This window comes from Danio aesculapii, chromosome 19 (assembly GCF_903798145.1).
Source record: "Danio aesculapii chromosome 19, fDanAes4.1, whole genome shotgun sequence".
NCBI classification, from domain to species: domain Eukaryota; kingdom Metazoa; phylum Chordata; class Actinopteri; order Cypriniformes; family Danionidae; genus Danio; species Danio aesculapii.
In genome coordinates, this window is record NC_079453.1 from 7231618 (window position 1) to 7254297 (window position 22680).

The 22680-nt window shown below is 36.0% G+C and overlaps 1 protein-coding gene across 2 annotated transcripts in view; it reads right to left on the bottom strand.

Annotated features, from left to right (window-relative positions):
* Positions 1–3419: 3419 nt before the first annotated feature.
* Positions 3420–22680, bottom strand: part of LOC130246452 (glutamate receptor ionotropic, kainate 5) — a 209669-nt gene continuing 190408 nt past the window's right edge. The window contains exons 20-22 of one of the 2 annotated variants that reach the window (XM_056479409.1): positions 21810–21938; positions 11110–11231; positions 3420–5752 (exon numbers count right to left, since the gene is read on the bottom strand). In XM_056479409.1, the coding sequence (XP_056335384.1) occupies positions 5156–5752; positions 11110–11231; positions 21810–21938 (848 nt within the window). In that variant the 3' untranslated portion in view covers positions 3420–5155. Of the gene's footprint in view, positions 5753–11064; positions 11232–21809; positions 21939–22680 lie in introns of both variants that reach the window. The other variant, XM_056479408.1, reaches the window with a different exon arrangement.

Sequence of the window (22680 nt, forward strand, 5' to 3'; positions counted from 1 at the left end):
ACATGAATAATGATGTATTAATAGGTAAACTAAACATTATTTTAAACTAATAATGAGTTAAGGCGCACGCTAATCATGAACTAGCTTTAACTACAACATGAGTCACATGAGTTCATGTGTGAATAACGGCTACCTTTATTACTTGTTAGTTCATGCTGTTAATTAATGTATTAATTAACATTTAAGTTTAAGCTGACATGAACTCATGAGCTGTTAATGTATAATTATGTCATGACTTTACTTGGAGGGGCACATCACCATTAACTCATCCGTAACTATACATGAACTCCTGTGTTTAAACTGTTCCTGTTGATGGTGACAGAACACTTTTCTAGCAGCTATAGATGACATACGGCAACAGCTGGAAGTTAACGAGAATTATTTATATTATTTATAAAAAAAATTCCATTAATAGTATTTTATTAACGTCTACCCCTACCCCAACCCTAAACCCAACCGTCACAGTAATGTAAAAACAGATCTGGACCTGAAAACTTTTCTATTTGCATAGCTGATTAACCATGTGGATGGATGATAACAGCCTTCTGAGCCTTCTAGTAGGTGCAGAAGGCCCCTACTGGCCCATATCTATCAGCTGATAACCACTGATTACGCCCATTCAATTGAGTGATAACATTCGAAGTGGGTGAAATAACAGTGTCATGAACATTTTTCTGATCACTTTTTCAGTGGAACATACTATTTGTCATTAAAATGTCTCAATAAAAGTGTCATTACGCTGTCAAATAATTTTTAAGAGTGTCGTTAATATTTAATAACATTTTAATGACAAATTCAGCTAGTACCACTGTAGTTGAGGTAAAAAAAAAACATTAATGACGCTGTTATAAAATTCAAGACATATTTATGTTGGCTTCATGACAGTTTATGACAGATTTATAATAGCTTTTGTTGTCTTGGTAATGTAAAGTTGTCAAGACACAAACAACCTGTCAAAAAACTTGTCATAAATCAACAAAACAGGTTGTGATGTATTTGTTTATGTCAAGCTGCCATAACAGAGTGTCATCTTTGCATTTAAAATGTCAAAACTGAGTAAATGACAATTGTTATAAGCAGTGTTGGGCAATAGTAACGCATTACTTTTGACTGTAACTAATATTGTAACGCATTACTTTTTAAATATAGTAACTCTATTACGTTACAATATGATGCGTTTGTCCATTACTTGGTAATTAATTTTGGCTGCAGTCTAGCCTACATCTTCCTGTTTACATCGATGACGCATTGTGGGATTGGTGGATGAAGACGTGGACCGTAAAGAAGACACGTTGTGAATGAGGCACCAGACTGAACAAAAGTTACGTGAAAGCAGAGACCGAATGCGAGCGAGGTACACCACGAGTGCGCGCGAGAGGTCAAGTGTGCGCATAAGAGAGACCGGGTGCGCGCGAGAGAGGTCAGGTGTGTTCGTGAGAAAGACAGAATGCGCGCGAGGTAGACCGAGTGTGCGCACGTGAGAGATCGAGAGACTAATATTACTAATTAGAGACTATTACTATTACTATGTTTGTTGTTCCAAATAAATAAGCACACATTTGTTATCTGTAACAAAATCGATTAGTTTAGTTGACACAGTGACACATTTCTGTTATATTTCAGAACATATTTTTATGGCTGTTATGAAACAGCAGATTTTGCATTTCGAATATACACAGCTTACAGTGAAGGAACATGTTTAAGGGTTAAATACAACAACGTTCATGATGCTGAAGTAACTTTAGTTTTTGCTTGTTTCTGAATTTATTATTCAGCTGGTTTATCACCTCGTGATATTTCAGCCTGATCTCACGAGAAAACGTAAGTATTTTACGTTTTGTCAGTTTAGTGGCTAATTCGTACGAATTCGTACGAGTTCAGTCGTACGAAATTGTACGATTTAAAAAAAGAGGCGTGGCACCTAACCCCACCCCTAAACCCAACTGTCATTGGGGGATGAACAAATCGTACGAAAATGTACGAATTAGATCGTACGAAGTCATACGAATTAGCCAGTAAATCAAAAAGTTACGAATTGCCGTGAGATTGTGTTGGATATTTTTATTTTTGTGCTGCTGGTATGACTTAAATTAGTGTTTAAAAATGACAATTTATTTAAGTTTGTCTTGTGTTTTAGTTGTGAGAATGCAAATTAATAAAAATTTGGAGTTGATCATCAATGTATTTGCCATGCAGCACTGAAGTAACATTGTAAGTAGGCCCACACGGAATCTGGGTGCGCAGAATTCCGCAGATTTTTAGCCCATCATTGAATCTGTTTATTTACTTGTGTAAATGTGTGTGTGAACTTATATTTATTCAGTTTTTAAATTAATATCATTAATAATATTTACAAATATAAAAATGTTCATATGATTTATTTAAAATACAGTTCGTAAGGTAATATTTTCTATTTCTGTTATATAGTAGAGATAATTTATGAGAGACTTGCTTTGTTTACCAAATAAAATGGATCTAATTGGATTTGCATTGTAATTTGCATTGTAATGAAACTTTTTATTTCATATATGACGTTTTAAGTTATGATTCTGCCAAAATCATTTTGCATAAATTCGCAGATTTTTAACAAAATTTTGCTCAGAAATAGCAAAAAATGTCGGCAGATTCTGTCTGGCCCTAGTTATAAGGAAGTATATAATGGTAGCATTAAAAATGTTCTTTGGAAAAGTAACTAAAATTACTTTACGCAATTGAGTTACTTTTTGAATCAAGTAACTAGTAACTGGAACTAGTTAAAAATTTTCAATAAATAGCACAACACTGGTTATAAGCAGGCCCACACGGAATCTTCGCACGCAGAATTCCGCAAAATTCTGCAGAGTTTTAGCCCATCATTGATTCTGTTAATTTACTTGTGTAATTGTGTGTAAATTTATAATTATTCAGTTTTTAAATTAATTTCAGTAATATTGACCAATATGAAAATATTTATATGATTTATTCACTATATAGTCTTTTAGTAGAGATATTATATAAGAGACTTGCTTTTTTACCAAATAAAGTGGATCTAATTGAATTTGCGTTGTAAACACTTTAATACAAGTTAAAAAGGTATTACTTTGTATGTCATATATAAGGTTTTAGTTATGATACTCCCAAAATCATTCAGCATAAATCTGCAGATTTTAACAAAATTCTGCACAGAAATAGCAAAAAACGTCCGCAGATTCCGTCTGGCCCTAGTTATAAGCCAGGTTATTATCACATGTTATAATGTGATACTGGTTATTATCACATTCATGGCATGTGTCATGGTTTCATGACAGTTCCATCAACACCCTCTTCAAGTAAAGTGTTAGCCAATACTCCAAAAAGCATGCAAAATAAAATATTTAAAATCCATAATATCTAATATTAACAACAAACAAGGGCAAAAGTCACAGTTGAAATCACTCTGTTTTATTCCAAACATGTGTCTATATATTTAACGAAGAGGGGCAACGGCCCTCCTACATAACCCCACAGTTTTATTGGAATATTAATAACAATATACTCTGAATCATTTGCCTTGTTCTCTTCATCGTGGGTGTGATTCGTCAAGCACTGGTATAGAAATAAAAAAAATCAGCTTTGATTTAAAAAAATGATTCTTCTCACACTCACTCGCACACGTACGTACAATCGTCAAAGCACCGACATATGAATGCTATGATGCTGCAGACTCTAGGCTGCTATGTTTACACTTTGGGTATAAATGAATATCGGCTTGCTCCAGACAGCAACTTCTAGTGCACTTCAACAAACCATTCATGATGGAGGCTCATTTAGCTCAATAATGAAAAACATCATTAATTGTTCTCACACATAATCAGATAAATGCCCCTTCGGGTGCACAAAGGGTCCTCCGTCACATCTTGTTGTTGTTGTTTCGGGGATGAGAAGTGCTTCTCGGCGTACTTGCCAATTAGAAATATTGATGGGAAGCTTGTTAAAGTCAACATGAAATCAAAACCAATGCTGTTTCGTTTTCTAACACACGTTCGATTAAACGATTCCCCAGAAAGTCCTTAATTTGAAGAAAAATAAAATACTTGAATATTACAATCTTTTATAAAAGTGTAACTTACTTTCTTCTTGAAATGATTCTCCTGTTCAGTTGACATCGTCTATGCTGTGCAGGCTATTAGGTTATGTTAACCAATAGCCAAATTGGCATTATGCTGGACTACAGTAGAAGTAATCCAAATTCGTTTTAAAATGTTGCCAACAGTTATAACACAGTAATTTAATGCCGGTAAACGTTGAAACAATAAAAGTTACAGCAAAAATATCAAATAACGACATATTTGTATTTGGAAAAGCAGTGTTACCACTGGGATTTGCTGAAATGGTCTCAGGGGTGAATGACATCCATAATCCGCTGACATTCAGGTCTGAGATGCTCGCGCTACGTGATCCACTCAATTCCCGATGGATAAAATCAAGTCGTGCCCTACATTCTCTCCTCCTTGAAAATCCTGTCTACCTGCAAATACATCATGGAAGTGAGTTGGGTTTAATGTTGTTTCATGTTGATTTTAACCATTAACAGTTGACATTTAATTTAAATAATACTAGAGATCAGAGACTGAAATCTCAGAGACAACCAAACACAAACGCTCCCCTCAAAACGTACAAAAAATCAATATAGTTAAACCTCTGAGAAATTAACAATACAGATATCATATTCCAAAAAAACCCCGAAAGACTGAAACCAAGAAACATTCAGGAATAATAATAATAATAATATTAAAAAAGGATTTTAAAACCACTTTGTTTTTAACGAACCAAAAGAAAAATACTAGTTTGCACCAAAGTCAATTTGCGTGCACATGTTGACTCCAGGAGTGCAGTCCTCCATCTCGACTCGAGGAAAATATCCGCACTTCTATGCAAAACATACTGTACAGTCGTCCTTAAAATTTCCCTTTCCTTGTTGCATAGCATACGTTCACGGGATATGCATTATAACAGTAACTGCTCTGGCTCTGAATGACGTGGTGTTAAGTGTCCGGCTGAATCATCATCTCTCCAGTGTCCATTAATGTAATTTTGCATCCTTTGTTTGCAGTATCCCAGAGGTCACTTCGACAGGAGGTCTATCAGTCTGTCCTCCAGCGCTCATTTACATGAATTTACCATCCCGAATGTTTGCCTACTCCTGCTTGCAGAGCAGATCAGTGGAGGGGGATTTAGTTGGAGGCACAGGCCTTGGCGGAGGTGCAGGTTTTGCTCTCCTTGGGCTGCTGGAATCCCCTTCTTCAGTTTCAGGGTTTGGCGGCGGTGGTGGTAAACGGGGTAGAGAGGATGTTGCTGACGCCAGTGGCGAAATTCGTGAACAGGACGATGTGGATCGAAGACTTTGGATCCGCCGGCACTCCTGGCACACTCTTACATGTGTACATCCACGGGGTGCTGCCGTAGGGAGCAAAACAGGAGCGCTACTTGGGACGCTAGCATTCAGAGGGTCTTCTAGAAGTCGCTGAGGGCCCGGACCCATTTCTGCTGCGCCTGCAGCAGGTCCTGATCCCGGTGTGCCACTGGGCACTGTCCCCGTCCCGCTATAGAGTTTGCCATTGCTGAGACGCATCTCGCGCACCAGTCTGATGGGCCGTGGAGCTCCTAAAGGGAAACGGGCCGGGTGCCGCAGGACGCCCTGGGACGAGAAACCTCGTCGCCGTCGCAATCGAGAGTTCTTTTTACAGGAGATTACGTTCCTGAATTCGGTCATCATTTCCTGACACACTGACACCTGGGGGAGGAGGAAAGAAAGGAAGAGAGCGGGAACAGAGTCAAGAGGCACACGTACAAAGAGAAAAGGAAAAATGATGGGATGTGATGATGGGTCTTGTTTACCTGAAGTGGAAATTACTTGGACTACGTTTCATATTGTGAGTTGAGGTAGTTGTTTTCAACTGTTTTGATGTCAGGGACTCCTATTGTTCACAATATTATTTGAAGATCTGACTTATCCGGATCTTTTCTATTGTTCAGTATGGTTCGTTTGATTTGGTTCGGTTTTGCACAGCTCATTTTACATTTTCATTGCTGTTCAGTATAGTTTAAAGCACTAGCATCGCTGGAAAAGAGAGTCTTGGTGTTTTCTTTGTAATGAATGGTCTTTGGCATGGATAACGCAACGTAATATTTTGCTTTTACAATCATTTTAAAGGCAAAAAGTTATTGACATTATAACCATACAAGGATTTATTTTTTATTTTTTCATGAAATTGTCCATTTGTAGGCTATTTTGGAGTTGTGGGTGACACCAGCACACCCGTGGTTATGCCAGTGGTTTAAAGTGGGTGGGATTATCGCTTAAAAAACCTGGTCGTCCCGTTCCGCTCTTTGGCTACCAACAAGAGGAACATCTGGACACCTTCTACCAACTATGATGTTGGAATTTCAGGTGTCTTTTTGTTGTGATGGTTTTAAAATGGTTTATCGTGTGAACCAACAATACACCTGTTTACCTGAAGTGGGAATTACTTGCTCTACGTTTCATATTGTGAGTTGAGGTAGTTGTTTTCAACTATTTTGATGTCAGGGACTCCCATTGTTAACAATATTATTTGAAGGTCTGACTTATCCACTTAAGAGTCACTTAAAATATAATATTTCTAGAATGGCGTGAAACTGAAGACTAGCAGTGATTCTGGAAATTTAGCTTTGAATCAATTAATCACAGATGAAATAATTTCACAGTATTTCTATTTTATAGTTTACTACATTACTGTAGTGACTATAAAAAACATCAACAAATCTTAAAGGTTTCAAACTTACAACCAGCAATATACACTCACCGGCCACTTTATTAGGTACACCTTAATGGTACCGGGTTGGACCCTCTTTTGCTTTCAGAACTTACAGAACTGCCTTAATCCTTCGTGGCATAGATTCAACAAGATACTGGAAATATTCCTCAGAGATTTTGGTCCATATTGACATGATAGCATCACACAGTTGCTGCAGATTTGTCGGCTGCATCTACATCACAAAGTTGCTCTATTGCATTGAGATCTGGTCACCACGGAGGCCAGTTGAGTAAAGTGAACTCATTGTCATGTTCAAGAAAGCAGTCTGAGATGATTCGCGCTTTATGATATGGCACGTTATCCTGTTGGAAGTAGCCATCAGATGGGTACACTGTGGTCATAAAGGAATGGACATGGTCAGAAACAGTACTCAGGTAGGCTGTGGCATTGACACGATGCTCAATTGGTACTAATGTGCCCAAAGTGTGCCAAGAAAATGCCCACACCATTCCACCACCCCCACCAGCCTGAACCATTGATACAAGGCAAGATGGATCCATGCTTTCATGTTGTTTAAGCCAAATTCTGACCCTACAATCCGTATGCCGCAGCAGAAATCGAGACTCATCAGACCAGGCAACATTTCTCCAAGCTTCTCTTGTCCAATTTTGGTGAGCCTGTGTGAATTGTAGCCTGTTTCCTGTTCTTAGCTGGCAAGAGTGGCCCCAGTGTGGTCTTCTGCTACTGTAGGTTGGAAATGTTGTGTGTTCAGATCCTAGAGATGGTTGTGCATGAAAAACCCAGTAGATCAGCAGTTTCTGAAATACTCAAACCAACCTGTCTGGCACCAACAGCCATGCCACGTTCAAAGTCACTTAAATCCCCTTTCTTCCCCATTCTGATGCTCGGTATGAACTGCAGCAGATCGACTTGACCATGTCTACATGCCTAAATGCATTGAGTTGCTGCCATGTGATTGGCTAATTAGACAGATGTACCTAATAAAGTGGCCGGTGAGTGTATAATTATAGAGTTAATCACAATGGAATTGCCTTCCTTTAACTATTTCAGCTGTATGAATTGCATTTTTAGTATCATATATCTTGGTTTTAGCTATAAAAATGTATCCAAAGTGAATTGCAATGCAGATACATCTAAAATACATGTAGTTTGAGATTCATCTTTTATCAGCAGACATGCTCCCAGGAAACCAAACCTATGACCCTTTGAGCACCAGAAACAGCCTGCATTGAATAATATGTGCAAATTAAAGTTTTCTGAACAAACTCAGAATGAAGTACATGCATTTTCCCAATTTGTCTCAATTATAATGAATAAAACAAGCTCTTCAATCATAAATAAAGACTGTGATGCGCTCTAGTTTTGCATAACACAAACATTCTCTTCTAAATATACAGGTTCCGTCTGCACAAATCCAGACACACATGAAAACTGATCTTTTCTCTGCTTTAGGTCTTTTGTGAAGGATGTGTCTGTTAATATGTGCGGTCTTAACCCGGTTATGCCTAATAAGATGACAATGCAGATGGTCATGTAAACGTGTTAACCCATTAGTAAGGTCACAAATAGCTTGAGCATAAACCAATCGTCACTGCTAGATTTTCACCCAGCATGTAAGCATATTAACCTTGCGATGCAACATGTCATTGGGCAGAAGAAACAAGTTAACTTCAGACGCTTTATTTTGACCCACAGAATTATAAAAACACGTTCTCATCTCATGCAGCAGAAGAACTACAGTCAATATTCTGCATCTTAAGAAGATAGTTAATATGTTTACTTTCCATTGACACATTCTCCTTCAGTTTTAAATCATTTATTTAACAACACCCGACATCAAATGGAGTATTCAGAGTTAATTATATAATCATTTGACATCACTATGGGGAAATAAACTGATTTATTAATAAACGCTGCATGGGTTATTGGCTCGCATGCAAACTGAGACAACGTACAAACAATAACTTGACTTCTAGTTGATCATTTGGTGTCAGAAGTGGCTTATATGAAAGGCAAAGGCCTCTAGATTACGCATATTTGTCAAAATAAAATATGATCAAGCATTGATTTTTAATTATTTAATTAGGACAGTAAGGTCTGACTTTGCTTAGACAAAAGTCTTGTCACTGAACAGAAATAATGTACAGTATAGAATAGAAAGTCATGGTGCAGTGGAAAAAGAATGAATATTGTGAGTGACTCCCATGAGCTTGGAGGACTGCATCTATACATCTCTGCAATGACTCCAATAACATTAATAAAGTCATCTGGAATGGCAAAGAAAGCGCTCTTGCAGGACTCCCAAAGTTCATCAAGATTCTTTGGCTTCATCTTCAATGCCTCCTTCATCTTACTACTGACATGCTCAATAATATTAATGTCTGGTGACTGGGCTGGCCAATCCTGGAGCACCTTGACCTTCTTTGCTTTCAGGAACTTTGATGTGGCGGCTGAAGTATGAGAAGGAACGCTATCCTGCTGAGGAATTTGCCCTCTCCTGTGGTTTGTAATGTAATGGGCACCACAAGTGTCTTGATACCTCAGGCTGTTGATGTTGCCATCCACTCTGCAGATCTCTCGCACGCCCCATACTGAATGTAACCCCAAACCATGGTTTTTCCTTCACCAAACTTGACTGGTTTCTATGAGAATCTTGGATCCATGTGGGTTCCAGTAGGTCTTCTGCAGTATTTGTGATGATTGGGATGCAGTTCAACAGATGATTCATCTGAAAAATCGACCTTCTGCCACTTTTCCAAATGATCAACTAGAAGTCAAGCTATTATTTGTTGGTCTTACAACTGCGATGAACGACAAGACTTTTGTCAAGTAGTGTACTTAAAACTGCTGTTCCGTTTCAAACCATGACGCGGATTGCTTTTCAGAACATACATAGAAGTTTACATATCTTTGTCCTAAAAGCGCCAGTAAATAATAATATATCTTGCTAATAAAAAATAAAAATAGAGCGGTAAAGTCTGATGTCTCTAAATGAGCTTTTATCAGAGTTTACACATGCACAATAATATAATTATTTGGTTTTCTTAACATCTGAGTGTGAAAGAGAAACCTTTAAAGAATGTGGAGAAAAGGTTTTACATTGAAAATGTGTTTTTAGATATATCAGATTTAGGGAAGTGTGATATGATGGGTTTTGATCATGGCAGGTTAAAATGTTTCCATGATCTTATTTTGAAGAAATATATTCATATATGAAATATGTTTTTTTATTACAATTTATTATTATTAATTATTAATATTTATTCATTTTTTTTTAGGGGGGAGGGTTGGGTGGTCACCCAATAGTGATGTCCAATGCAATCTCTTGGCGATTCGTAACTTTTTGATTTAGTCGCTAATTCGAATGAAATTGTACGATCTCATTCGTACAATTTTGTATAGTTTGCTCATCCCCCAATGACAGTTGGGTTTAGGGGTGGGGTTTTGTGCCACGCCTTCCTCTATAAATCGACTGAACTCATACGTATTTGTACGAATTAGCCACTAAACTGACAAAACGTAAAATAGTTACGTTTCCTCGTGAGATCAGTCAGAACATAATAATTTGCATATATAACTAGAAATTTCATTTATACAGGTTGTCGTTAAATCAATTATTTAATTTCAGATCTGAAAGAACAAAATATAAGAACATTTATGTTTACATTGTATTTCTAAAATGCTCCTGCTTAATACACCTACTGTATTAGAGAAGAACGGTTTTATTTTTATAAATAATGTGTGTTTGTAATGTGAATCTTTGCACTTTGTTTTATCTTTGTCGATAACTAATATAACAAAAAAAAATTATCTTCACCCACTTTGGCCTAAATGTCCACTATTCTTTTTTAAAATGATATTTTGTTACCTTGTAAGGCTTGGTTTTGAAAGATAAAGAGATAAGATGTACTGTACTGCTCAGACAACTTGCAAAACAGTAAAAACTAAATAAATAATGATGAAATGATATTAATAATTGTTTTCAAATTTATTCCTGAATATATGTTCTATTTCCAATTTAATTAAATGCACTAATTAATTAAATCAACTAAAATAGCCTTCAATAGCATACATTCATTCCCCAAGCATGTTGTCCATTGCGAATACTTTTACCCAAAGTTGCTTTAAGCACATTATCAGACGAATTCCCAGGAAACTCTTATTGTTGGTTCCAAACTCAATATTTGCGTTGCAAAAATATGAGCAACAATAAACTGTATGAAAGCTATAGAACAGTTGGATTATATGAGAAACACAGAGGGTGTGACTGGTTGGCGTGGTGACCTACTCGTGCATGTCTGTGGTTTCGGACGGGGCAGGGGTGAGGGCGTACCTCATCTGTCTCCGCCGACCGGCGCGTGGACCACACAAACTCCATAATGGCTACAAAAACAGCGATTATGAGCCCACATATCAGCACCACGAATATCCCGCCGATATTATCCATACCAAGACCTGAAGAAAAAAACATGGTGAGTAACACACAGAAATGTCCATACACAAACACACACAGGGTTTGAATTGTGGGGACATTACATAGGTTTACACTGTTTTTATACTCTACAAACTGTATTTTAGGGATCTAACCCTATCCCTAAACCCAACCCTCATAGGAAACTGTGTGCAGTTTTACTTTCTGATTTAAAGAGACACCAGCAATGTCCTCATAAATCACCACCTTCTTGTGAAACCGGTGTCATACGCATGTCATTATACACATTTGTGTCCTGAAATGTCACAAAAACACGTACACAAACACCCCCACACACACAAACTGCTTGATATACTCTAAAATACTTCATTCTGTGTGATTTAAGAGCCGTTTTCCTCACGGGGATCAAAAAAAAAGTTCCCACAATGCAAAAAGTTACTGGTATTGCTATACTTTTGGGGACATTTGGGCCCCACAATGCAAGGAATACAAGGTCATTCAAGCACACACGCACGCACACACACACGCACATACACACACACACACACACGCACACACACACACACACACACGCACACACACACACACACACACACACACACCATGATGTACTCTGAACTTGTGATACTTGTGGGGACATTCGGTCCCAACAACACAAGGAATACAAGGTCATTGAAGCACACCCACACAGAAACAGCATGATGTACTGCGAAATACTTAATTCTGTCATTTATGAGCTGTTTTTCTCATGGGGACCAAACTAAGTCCCCACAAAATGTAGAAAGGGTACTGGTATTGCTATACTTGTGGGGACATTTGGTCCCCACGACACAAGGAATACAAAATCATTCAAGCACACACACACAAACACAAACAGCATAATGTACTCTGAAATACTTTATTATGTGTGATTTATGAGCCTTTTTCCTCATGGGGACCAAAAAAAAGTCCCCACAATGCTAAAATGTATTGGTATTGCTATACTTGTGGGGACATTTGGTCCCCACGACACAAGGAATACAAGGTCATTCAAGCACGCACGCATGCACACACTTGTACAGCAATCTTTATAGAGACTTCCCATAGACGTAATGATTTTTTTATTCGTTTCAAACTATATAATCTATCCCCCGACCCCTAAACCCAACCCTCACCGGGAAAAAAAATCTTTAAAAGCATTTTTAGATTTTCAAAATACTTAATTCTGTGTGATTAATGAACCATTTTCCTCATTGGAACCAAAGAATGTCACACAAGGCCAGAATTTACTGGTATTGCTATACTTGTGGGGACATTTGGTCCCCACAATGTAAGGAATACAAGGTCACACACACACTGTGGATCTGATTAGAGACCTGCAGGATTCCAGAGGGATCCTATTAAAGTACTTTTCGGAGATGTAGGTGGGTGTAGGCGGCATTCCTATGAGTTTTCATCAGCGGAAGCATGCAGTCTGAACTGACTTTATTTTTTTTAATGCATGTCTGAACTGATTTGTTCCAATGAGCTAAATGAGGAAAAATGCAGAACCATCCATGCATGCTGCTTGTGAAATAACATCTGTAGATTTACTATGTGTTTATTACTGAATTATATTAGGACGGATAAGCATCACAAGTATAGGAAAACTATTAAAATCTATTAAAAACTATTAAAATCTGACCTGAAACAAGCAAATTGTGTAAAGGCATGTGCCACTGGATGGATAAAATAAAGGGAACATTTCGTAATTCCAAATTAACAGGACATTTTTTGTTAGATTTTTATGTACAGCTATTATTACCTAATTATACTTATATATATATCCGGGGAAGAACGGTTCCAGAAATCAGGTAAGAAAGGAAAAAAAAAATCCAAAAAATAAAGCGAACAAGTTTATCACAGGGTGAGAATGTGGTCAAAATCTGAAAACGTGGTAAAAATCAGACGAGGGCTTTTTTTTTCTGGATGGTTTAGGGAAGGAGGAGGTCAGCCGATTGGCCGGTCACACAGTCAATCATTCTGTCAACCAGGCAGACAGGCGAAAGGTCGTTCGACAGCAGCCTCTGGCGGGTTTATGCGAGAACGGCGCAGGTGCTAAATGTGCTCGCGAGAGACGTTCGAGACGCGGAAAAAGCGCACACATCGGCCTTCGCGAAAACAAAAACTGCAAAAATACGTACCTCCCGGGACGTATTTCGCGGTCTCTATAAACATCCACGGGACTACGTTCTCAGAATAAGCCTGGGTTAATATTTTAACAATGTTTAATAACTTTTTTCAAATTTTTATGATCATTATCACTTTATTTTGACAAAATTATTAAAGCTCATTACTAAATCTAAAATCATAAAAACATGAAACTAAAATAACATTTGGTACCTAAAATAAATAGAATAACTTTTTCATATATATTTAAATTTTTACTTAATTATTTTAATATATATTTTTAATTGCAGTTACTTGAACAAAAAAATATCTAATTTTGTATTTTGTTTAAATAGAACTGCTAAAAAACGAATTCTACATATTTAGAACTATACAGACATATACAAAAAAAATATATATATAATAAAAAAAATAAAATAAAATTAAAAAAAAAAATTATATATATATATATATATATATATATATATATATATATATAATAAAAGTAATAATAATAAAGTTTTTCCCCCCAAAAATAAAAAATTCAATATGATTCAATATGATGAAAAAATGATTATAATATTAAAACATTCATGAAAGAAATAGCTACTTAATCCCTCCAAAATAACACCGATCTTAACTCATGATTAAAATCTGGGTCAATTTTACTTACCAATGAAAATGAAAGTCAATTTCTAGCACTTTAAGAGTAATAAAACATACACAGGAAAAATACAATTAATGCTCATGCCTCATCAGTCCATGCAAAATACTGAACAACAGATTTGTTCTTATTATAAATGCTGCAGGGCTCCACGGTGGCGCAGTGGGTAGCACATTTGCCTCACAGCAAGAAGGTTGCCGTTTCAAGCCTCGGCTGGGTCAGTTGGCGTTTCTGTGTGGTGTTTGCATGTTCTCCTCGTGTTCGCGTGGATTTCCTCCGGGTGCTCCGGTTTCCCCCACAAGTCCAAAGACATGCGGTACAGGTGAATTGGGTAAGCTAAATTGTCTGTAGTGTATGTGTGTGAATGAGAGTGTATGGACGTTTCCCAGTGATGGGTTGCAGCTAGAAGGGCCTCCGCTGTGTAAAACATATGCTGGATAAGTTGGCGGTTCATTCCGCTGTGGCGACCACAGATTAATAAAGGGACTAAGCCGAAAAAAAATTAATGAACTAATAAATGCTGAGAATTTACAGCTTTCTAAATAGAATTTGTTATAAGTAACAGAAAATGTCAGCCTCAGAGTGTTAAGAATGTTCCTTCGTGTTTTATTGAATAATAAAAAAGTCACCTTTATCTCAGATGACCTTAGGCTAAGTCAATTAAAGTCAGAATTTCGGTTTTGGGTGAACTATCCTTTAATTTCCTCACAAAGGAACACAAATCATGTGCTTGCGCAAGAACAGCAGTGCTGAATCACAAAATACAGAGCTCATATTATCTGACATTTTCTCTCCGACCTGTAAATAACCCTGAGAGACTGTAAATGTCACTATCTGGTAAAAAAAAACACAAGCTTTTGTGAGCCACACCAGAGAAATCACATGCGTGTACAGGCCTGCGCGCACTGAAACAGCTATATTTTCCTTCCATTCCCCCTGGGCTAGTGCGAGTCTACAACACAGAGAATGCAAATATCACCAGACCACATAAATAAACACTCTCTGTGTTGGCAGAGCTGAGAAGCATCTGTCATTCCCAAACAGACGGATGTAGTGCTTCCTATATGCGATATTATAACAATATAGTGAACGACAGGGAATCAAATATGCTCACCGCCACTGTTTGTCTGCTTTGAGTCAAACACATTTCTTATATTGAGCTCAAATGGATTTGTTTGAAGAGCAAGATATATTTAAGTAGGAGAGATAAGGCTACTGCTGGCAAACAGATACACAGCACGCAAATATTCATGCTTTTTTATGACATTCAACGCTGAAAAAATAGATTTTTAGCTGCTTGTTCAAACTTCTTACTAAAAATGAGCCCAATCAACACAATTCTTGTTTTTTTTTTAAGGGACAACTTAATTGTTTTATGTTCAACCCACTTAAATTTGTTAAAAAACAATTAGGTTAACTTTCAAGAGTTCACACTTAGCTGATGATTGATAATAAAGCTTGTTTGGCATGCTGTCTCGGGAGAGAGCCCTGAGCTTAGGAGATCCTCGAGCCCTGGGCTCCCTCCCGTTTGCAGGGTGAGAGGGGAGTTTGAGCTCAGGTAGATCTCGATCAACTCCCCCTGGCTTATTTCTAGCTAAATGACAGATATGGATGACTGAGAAGAGGTGTAAATAATATTATATACCTGATTTATTTAAAAAATTGGACCGCGAAAATTAAACGAAACTAACGTTCTTCTTCAGACGTAGAAAACTGAGGGGGGAAATGACGACGAGAAGAGACTAGCAAAATATCATTAATAACATTGTTTTTAAGTGCTAATGATGATGATAAAGACATTATTTATTGAAAATAGGCATCTACAGATTAGTAAACGTCATCTACTTATATGAAATATTTGATTTTTCCTGGTTTTACAGACCTGTTTTTTTAGTCTAAAGCGCATTTTACTGAAATGCAATATTGAAGCGTCTTTCACTGACATATTTTGCACAATGGTAATATTTTTTCCTAAGACATGTTTCTAAAAGTGATGTCCTAATTTAATTAATCATAGTTCTGCACCCTGCATCTCAAATGTAAAGAACAGGGAAGGAGACTGATGGGAATAATAAAGCTTGTGTTTGGGTATCAACATTAACCCAGTATTTATTGCTTCCCTTTTTCTATGTATTTTTCATATTTACTTTATATTATTTGCTTATTGCTTTTATTATTTATGATTCAATCTTTGCATTAATGTTAATTATTTTGTTGTTGTTTTCTTGAGGCTTTAATGAGTTCAGAATATATATTTTATTACTAGTAGTGCATTTTCACTTTTGGCTAATTATTGCTCACTGTTTTTCAGTGGTTTTTACTTTTGGAATTTATTAAAACAAAACAGAAAAAAAAACTCAACCTAGAATCTTTTACAGAATCTTCAATCTGTTTGCCAAATTAATAAAATATGTTTTAAACTCTAGAAGGATGCAAAGTAAGAATAACTGGTCCCTTTATTAAAGATAGTTTAATTCTTCATTTTTGAAGCTGCAAGTTGACAAAAACAGTGCTGTTTTAAAATGTCCAAGTCAGTCAGAGAGTTATTAGGTAGAAGAAATCAGGCTTTACTTTTCTGTTTCTTTGACTGTTTTCAATAAGCAATACAGTCATTGTGGGCCAGTTTGCAATGGCAATACTCCACTATTAAGAGCAAGGTAGGGCCCCAAAATCATTCTGCTTATGGCTCACAAATGTAAAGGGTCGACCCTGCACAGATGTTTTCACACTGCATGACTATCTGGGCTAGCATTTCATCGCAGCTTTGTTTACACTGGAAGATAGATCGTCGATATGGGGTATCACACTGCACGACTTTACGATAGGAAGAATCGCCGACAACTTTGTCCAAACTACGTCTCATAATCAAAAACACGTATATTTCTATTGTTATTAACTATATAATGAGAAAGAAGCCTTTAATGGGGTGGAAAATGTACATATTTGCTGGATTTGAAGGGAATTAGCAATTTCTCCTCAACTTCTTTTCTTTTTCGAGCAGGTGGTGATATTGCCCACATGACACGTCAAACAAGCTCGGGTGCTCCTGCCAAATTTCCACTAGTTTTTCCTCCATTTCTTGGGTCGAGATAAACTGAAAATGAGCGCTTCAGCTTGAGCGCTGTTTTTACAGGAAAAATACTGTATTTACATTTACAGCAGCATTTATATTGCTGTATATGTATTTACATAAATCAGACCCCCTAGTATTTCGCGATTCCGCGATCGCTGAATGCAACGCAAAAGCAACAAAAAGTAAAAAAAATTTTTAGATTCTGCAAAATTCTTAATTAAAAGCAAAGTAATTACAAAAACGTAATTAATCTCGTAAAACATCAAAATCCAAGTCGTATAATCAAATTATATTTATTTGTCTGCAATTAATTGTTTTACATGGCTTATAGATGTTGCATACACAGCGCACGTGATATATTTGATTGTCTCTCGAAGATTGATGTCTCACCTGCGCCCTCACAATCATTACATTACATGGTAGGAGATTGTTTTGCAGCTTGTGCAGTAAGCAGACGCGGATGAAGCTTGAGTGATTTTCTTGTGAAGGCAATGCAAAGATGCGATTACACATCCTTTGGCGCAAACTGTGCATTTGACGAGCTTCAGACTGCAAAAAAAGTGTAAGCAATGGAAAAGAAGACAGAAAATAGACAGAAAAGCAAGCAGCTTACATTGATGGAGATTGGTTCAAGGATGACGGGCACTGGACGTGACCGAATTGAAGGACATTATTTGTGCTTTACAGGTATGGCTGGTATTATGATGTTCATCATGAAATTGATCAATGATTTCATTGAACTTTTCCTGCAGTTAACGAGAGAAAACGATCCCCTGCGATGAGTTTTACGGCAATTCACGAGTTCACACTTGCAATAGTTTCAGAATAAAGCGTATTTGGCGTACTGTCCGGGGAGAGGGCTCTGAGCCCAAAGACACCCAAACTCGAGTTATTCCTCTTATCAGGAAACAGAGAGGAATTGGGATTCGAGCGAAGTATCTAGCCCGGCCCCAGAACGCTCCCCCCGGGATTGTAATGCTTAAGAGGTGAGGTGACGGGGTGATGGAGGGATGCTAAAGTCGTAAGATGCTGCAGGTAAGACAGCTTTGGTATATATAGGGGTTTGGTCAAGAACTGATTTGATAATAGAATAATTGTCAATGACGTATTTGATACTGAAACATCTGCGCGTGCTCCTCCCGAAATTTGTTTATAAAACCTCACTCCGAGTTATAGGTGTATTACAGAAGGGGAAGCCCTAACGCATGTCCTGAGGTAGATGTCAGATTCTCCGGTGGGTGAAATCTGAGAGAGAAAAAGTTTCTGCATAAAAAGATTATGGCCTTTGGCTTAATCTCTACCGTTTTAGATCTTGTCTTGACAAGAGACCAAAATAAAGAAGCTTTATTTTTATGATTAGTGTTACTGTCATTGTGTCAGATTGTACACCCAACATAGTAGGCTACCTAATATGGTAAATAAGATAACATATGTATGTGTGAGAAAAAGAAAAAAGCAGGTACTGATGAGTTACAGAGCATCACAGCAGAGCTCATTAATATTCACGACCCTTCCAAATATGGTCAAAACTGAACTGAACTATTCATTCTACATTGTAAAGAAATGCTGGGTTCTAAACAAATCCTATCTGTTGTCACACCACAAATTAACTTAATAGTTTTTACAAATTTAAGTGGATTGAACATTAAACAATTAAGTTGCCTGAAAAAAAAAATAATTGTGTTGATTCAACTCTTTTTAACTGAGTAATTTTAACAAGCAGTACAAGTCTTTTTTGAGTGTAGGGGTAATTTCTTGGGTCCTTAATGAGCATATGACACATACACACAGACACACAGTGATTCTAATAAGAGATTTGCATACCTGCAGAACTCCAGAGGGATCCTATTATTTTTCATGACAATTTCTGAACTTAAGCCACATCTACTTTGTAGATATCAGAGAACAACTGAACTCATTTAATCAACTCTACTGCACCTTTACTGTATTGAAGGTAGGTATATTTGGATGCAAAGATTGTCTTTGTCACTGAATCATTAATTAAATCAAGTGACTGTTTTTATGAACAGTTGACCAAATCCAAGACTCACTCGATTTGTTTAAAAGCGCAGATTCATTCATCAGTAAAACCGCTGTGTTTGCTTTGTTTGTAATAATGAGAAGATTCGCGAGTGTGCCAGCTCAGCACTGAAGAAAAATAAATTGGGCTTATTGAGCATGAGTGGATTCTAACTTTATAGCCTCTGCTTGCCCATTGCTTTAAAGAAAACAAAAGATGTGCCTGCCATTGGCAACACTCGCTTAATGCTGCAAAAACATGCTTTAATAAATAGAACCTTTGAAAGACTCAAATACACATCGGCGTGTTATGCTAAATCTCTTCAATATTACAACCTGCTTTAGTGTGACGGTGTTTTGAACAGGGCCGAACCAGATCACTTGCACTAGTGTAAGTATTTTTGTCACAGTCACAAGCAGTAATTTAGTGGAAATGTAAACTGGCAAAATGTGTGAGTATAATTACGAGCTACAGGACACAAAAAAGTCAATTGGTTGTATTTGACAAAAGTTAAAATAGTTAAAGCCCTCACCTAATTCTCCTAATGTATTAAGAATAGGATTTATTCGCAGCTAGGGTTTCTTCCCCTACCGATAACCTCTGGTGAATGGTTAAAGGGACTTTTCCAATTTTATATGGTTCCTTTTACAGCATCGATGTTGTAATGTAATTAAAATATAATCAGTTAAATGGGCTTAAACATTCATTTAGCTGTTCAAGCGTAAAACAAGATAAAAAGATCTTTATTTGTACATTTTCTGTGCTATATAATGTGCTATGCATAAGAATGCTATATAGTAGTTGTACCTCTCTTTAAATTAAGAATAAGCAAGGCTATTTCATGGCAATTCGTAACTTTTTCCTATTAATTTGTACAATCTCATCCATACGATTTGCTCATCCCCCAATGACGATTGGGTTTAGGGGTGGGGTTTTGTGCCATGTCTGCTTTTTCAACATTTTCGTATGACGGAACTTGTATGAATTAGCTACTAAAGTGACAAAATGTATTAAATTTATGAAATTAATAAATAATCACATGACTAAATGATTAAAAATAAATACAAACATACTACATATATAAGATAAAATAAATAGAATATTTTTTCCCTGCGAAAAAACACACATATACATGCACGCACGCATGCACGCACATGCACACGCACACACACACACACACACAGTTTTAATACCCTTCTAAAGCAAAATAAAATTCAGTTAAACTAGTAAATAAACGCATGGATAAATTATTACTAAATTAGGATAAAAAAATATTTCCTGTAAAAATTGCATACAAATATTAAAAATATTAAATAAATATTAAAACAGACAAAAAGTAATTAACAAATTAAAATACAAATACAAACATGCTACACACACACACACACACACACACACACACACACACACGCACACACACACACATATATATATATACATATACATATATACTTTAAGCTGTACAGAAGTGTCTTGAAAAATATCTAGTAAAATATTATTTACTGTCATCATGGCAAAGAGAAAAGAAATCAGTTATTAGAGATGAGTTATTAAAACTATTATGATTAGAAATGTGTTGAAAAAAATCTGCTCTCCGTTAAACAGAAATTGGGGGAAAAAATAAACAGGGGGCTAATAATTCTGGAGGGCTAATAATTCTGACTTCAACTGTATATATATTAAATTAAAATATTAAAACAATTAAATAAATAATAAAAACACAAAATATTAAAAAAACAAATACAAACATACTACATATATAGGATAAAATAGAACATTTTCTTTCATGCGAAAATAGCAAAACTTGCTCAAACTAAATATTTAAATTATTAAATAAAAATATTTAAAATATTAAATACATTTTTATTTAAATATTTAAAATATTAAATAAATATTAAAAACAAATCAAATATTAAAAAAAATAAATACAAACGTACTACATATGTATATAGGATAAAATAAATCGAAAAAAAAACTAAAACAATTCCCCCTGCAAAAATACCAAAACGTGCTCACACAAACATGCGCACATTTTAATACCCTTCTAAAACAACGAAAAATTAAGTTCAATTAATAAAAAGACGCATGAATAAATGATTAAAAAATAAATACAAACATACCACATATATAGGATAAAATAAATTAAATATCCACCCCCCCTGCAAAAATGGAAAAACCTGCTCACAAAAACACACAAAATATTAAATAAAAATATTTTAAAAAATTAAATAAATATTAAAAACACACAAAATATTAAATAAAAATATCAAAAATAAATATAAAAAATAATAATATTAAATAAAAATATTTTAAAAAATTAAATAAATATTAAATACACACAAAATATTAAAAAACTATTACAAACCTACTACACATATAGAAAAAAATATATATATTTTCCCCCGCAAAAACAGCTATACTTGCTCACACATAACCACAAAATATTTTTAAATATTAAATAAAAATATAAAAAATATATAATAAATATAAATAAAACATATGATTATCTAAAAATTTTTATAAATATTAAAAACACACAAAATATTACATACTACATAAAGTATATAAAACACAAACACACACTTACTTTGAATTATAAACATCGACAAGCCCATAAATGAAAGTGTCAGGTGCTGTCAGCATCAGAATATACAGTAACAGGACAGTACGTTATGGTGAGGTGCTATTGAGTGCAATTATAGCAGTTTTTCACTCACCTTTGGCTCGATGGTCTTCTTCTTTAAGACACTTTCCCCCCTCCCACCATCGACGCTTGAGGATTTCTAATCTGTTGTTTTCCTGCAGCTGCAAAATACCTAATGTGATCTCATCTCTGAACGGTGAACCTGTCGAAGAAAAATCCAAATAGCTAGTTTAGCTGGTACCCAACTTAACTCAAACTAAATCTAAAACCTTAAAAAGACTGAAAAGTAAGCTAAGTGTCTTTAAACAAGAGATGCAGAAGTGCAGACATGCTAACAATGCTATTTTAAGACTAGCAATGCTACACAAACAGTAAGCAGATGTTAGCCTTTTAAACGATTTTTACTGACAGGAACAGTGATAAGAACAGACTCAAACCAGTTTTGCCCTCATTAGTGCTATGATTGAACATGTCAGAGCACAAATGCTAACCGCTAAGCCATGACAGTGAATATCTTAAGTCAACGGATGTCGTGCAAATGAGCTAAATTAGCCAGTGTGTCAGGACGGAAATGAATGTTATGATAGGTTAATTCCAAATTATTTGACTTGTTAGAATAACATCATCCTTCATTAAACATTCCTGTATCACTGCTAATCATGTCACGCTAATAACAATGTGACGCGAGAGGATGTGTTCATCAAATTAATAGACGTTCATTTAAATGAGGCACTGCAGATATGCATTGGAACGGATCGGCTGTCACTGAATGTTATTATTATTCATTCACCGTGAATGTGAAGTATATTTCAGGTGAGTGTTTTAGCAGGGGTGACACGGTGGCCTCACAACAAGAAGGTCGCTGGTTCGAGTCCCAGCTGGGTCAGTTGGCATTTCTGTGTGGAGTTTGAATGATCTTCCCATGTTGGTGTGGGTTTCCTAAG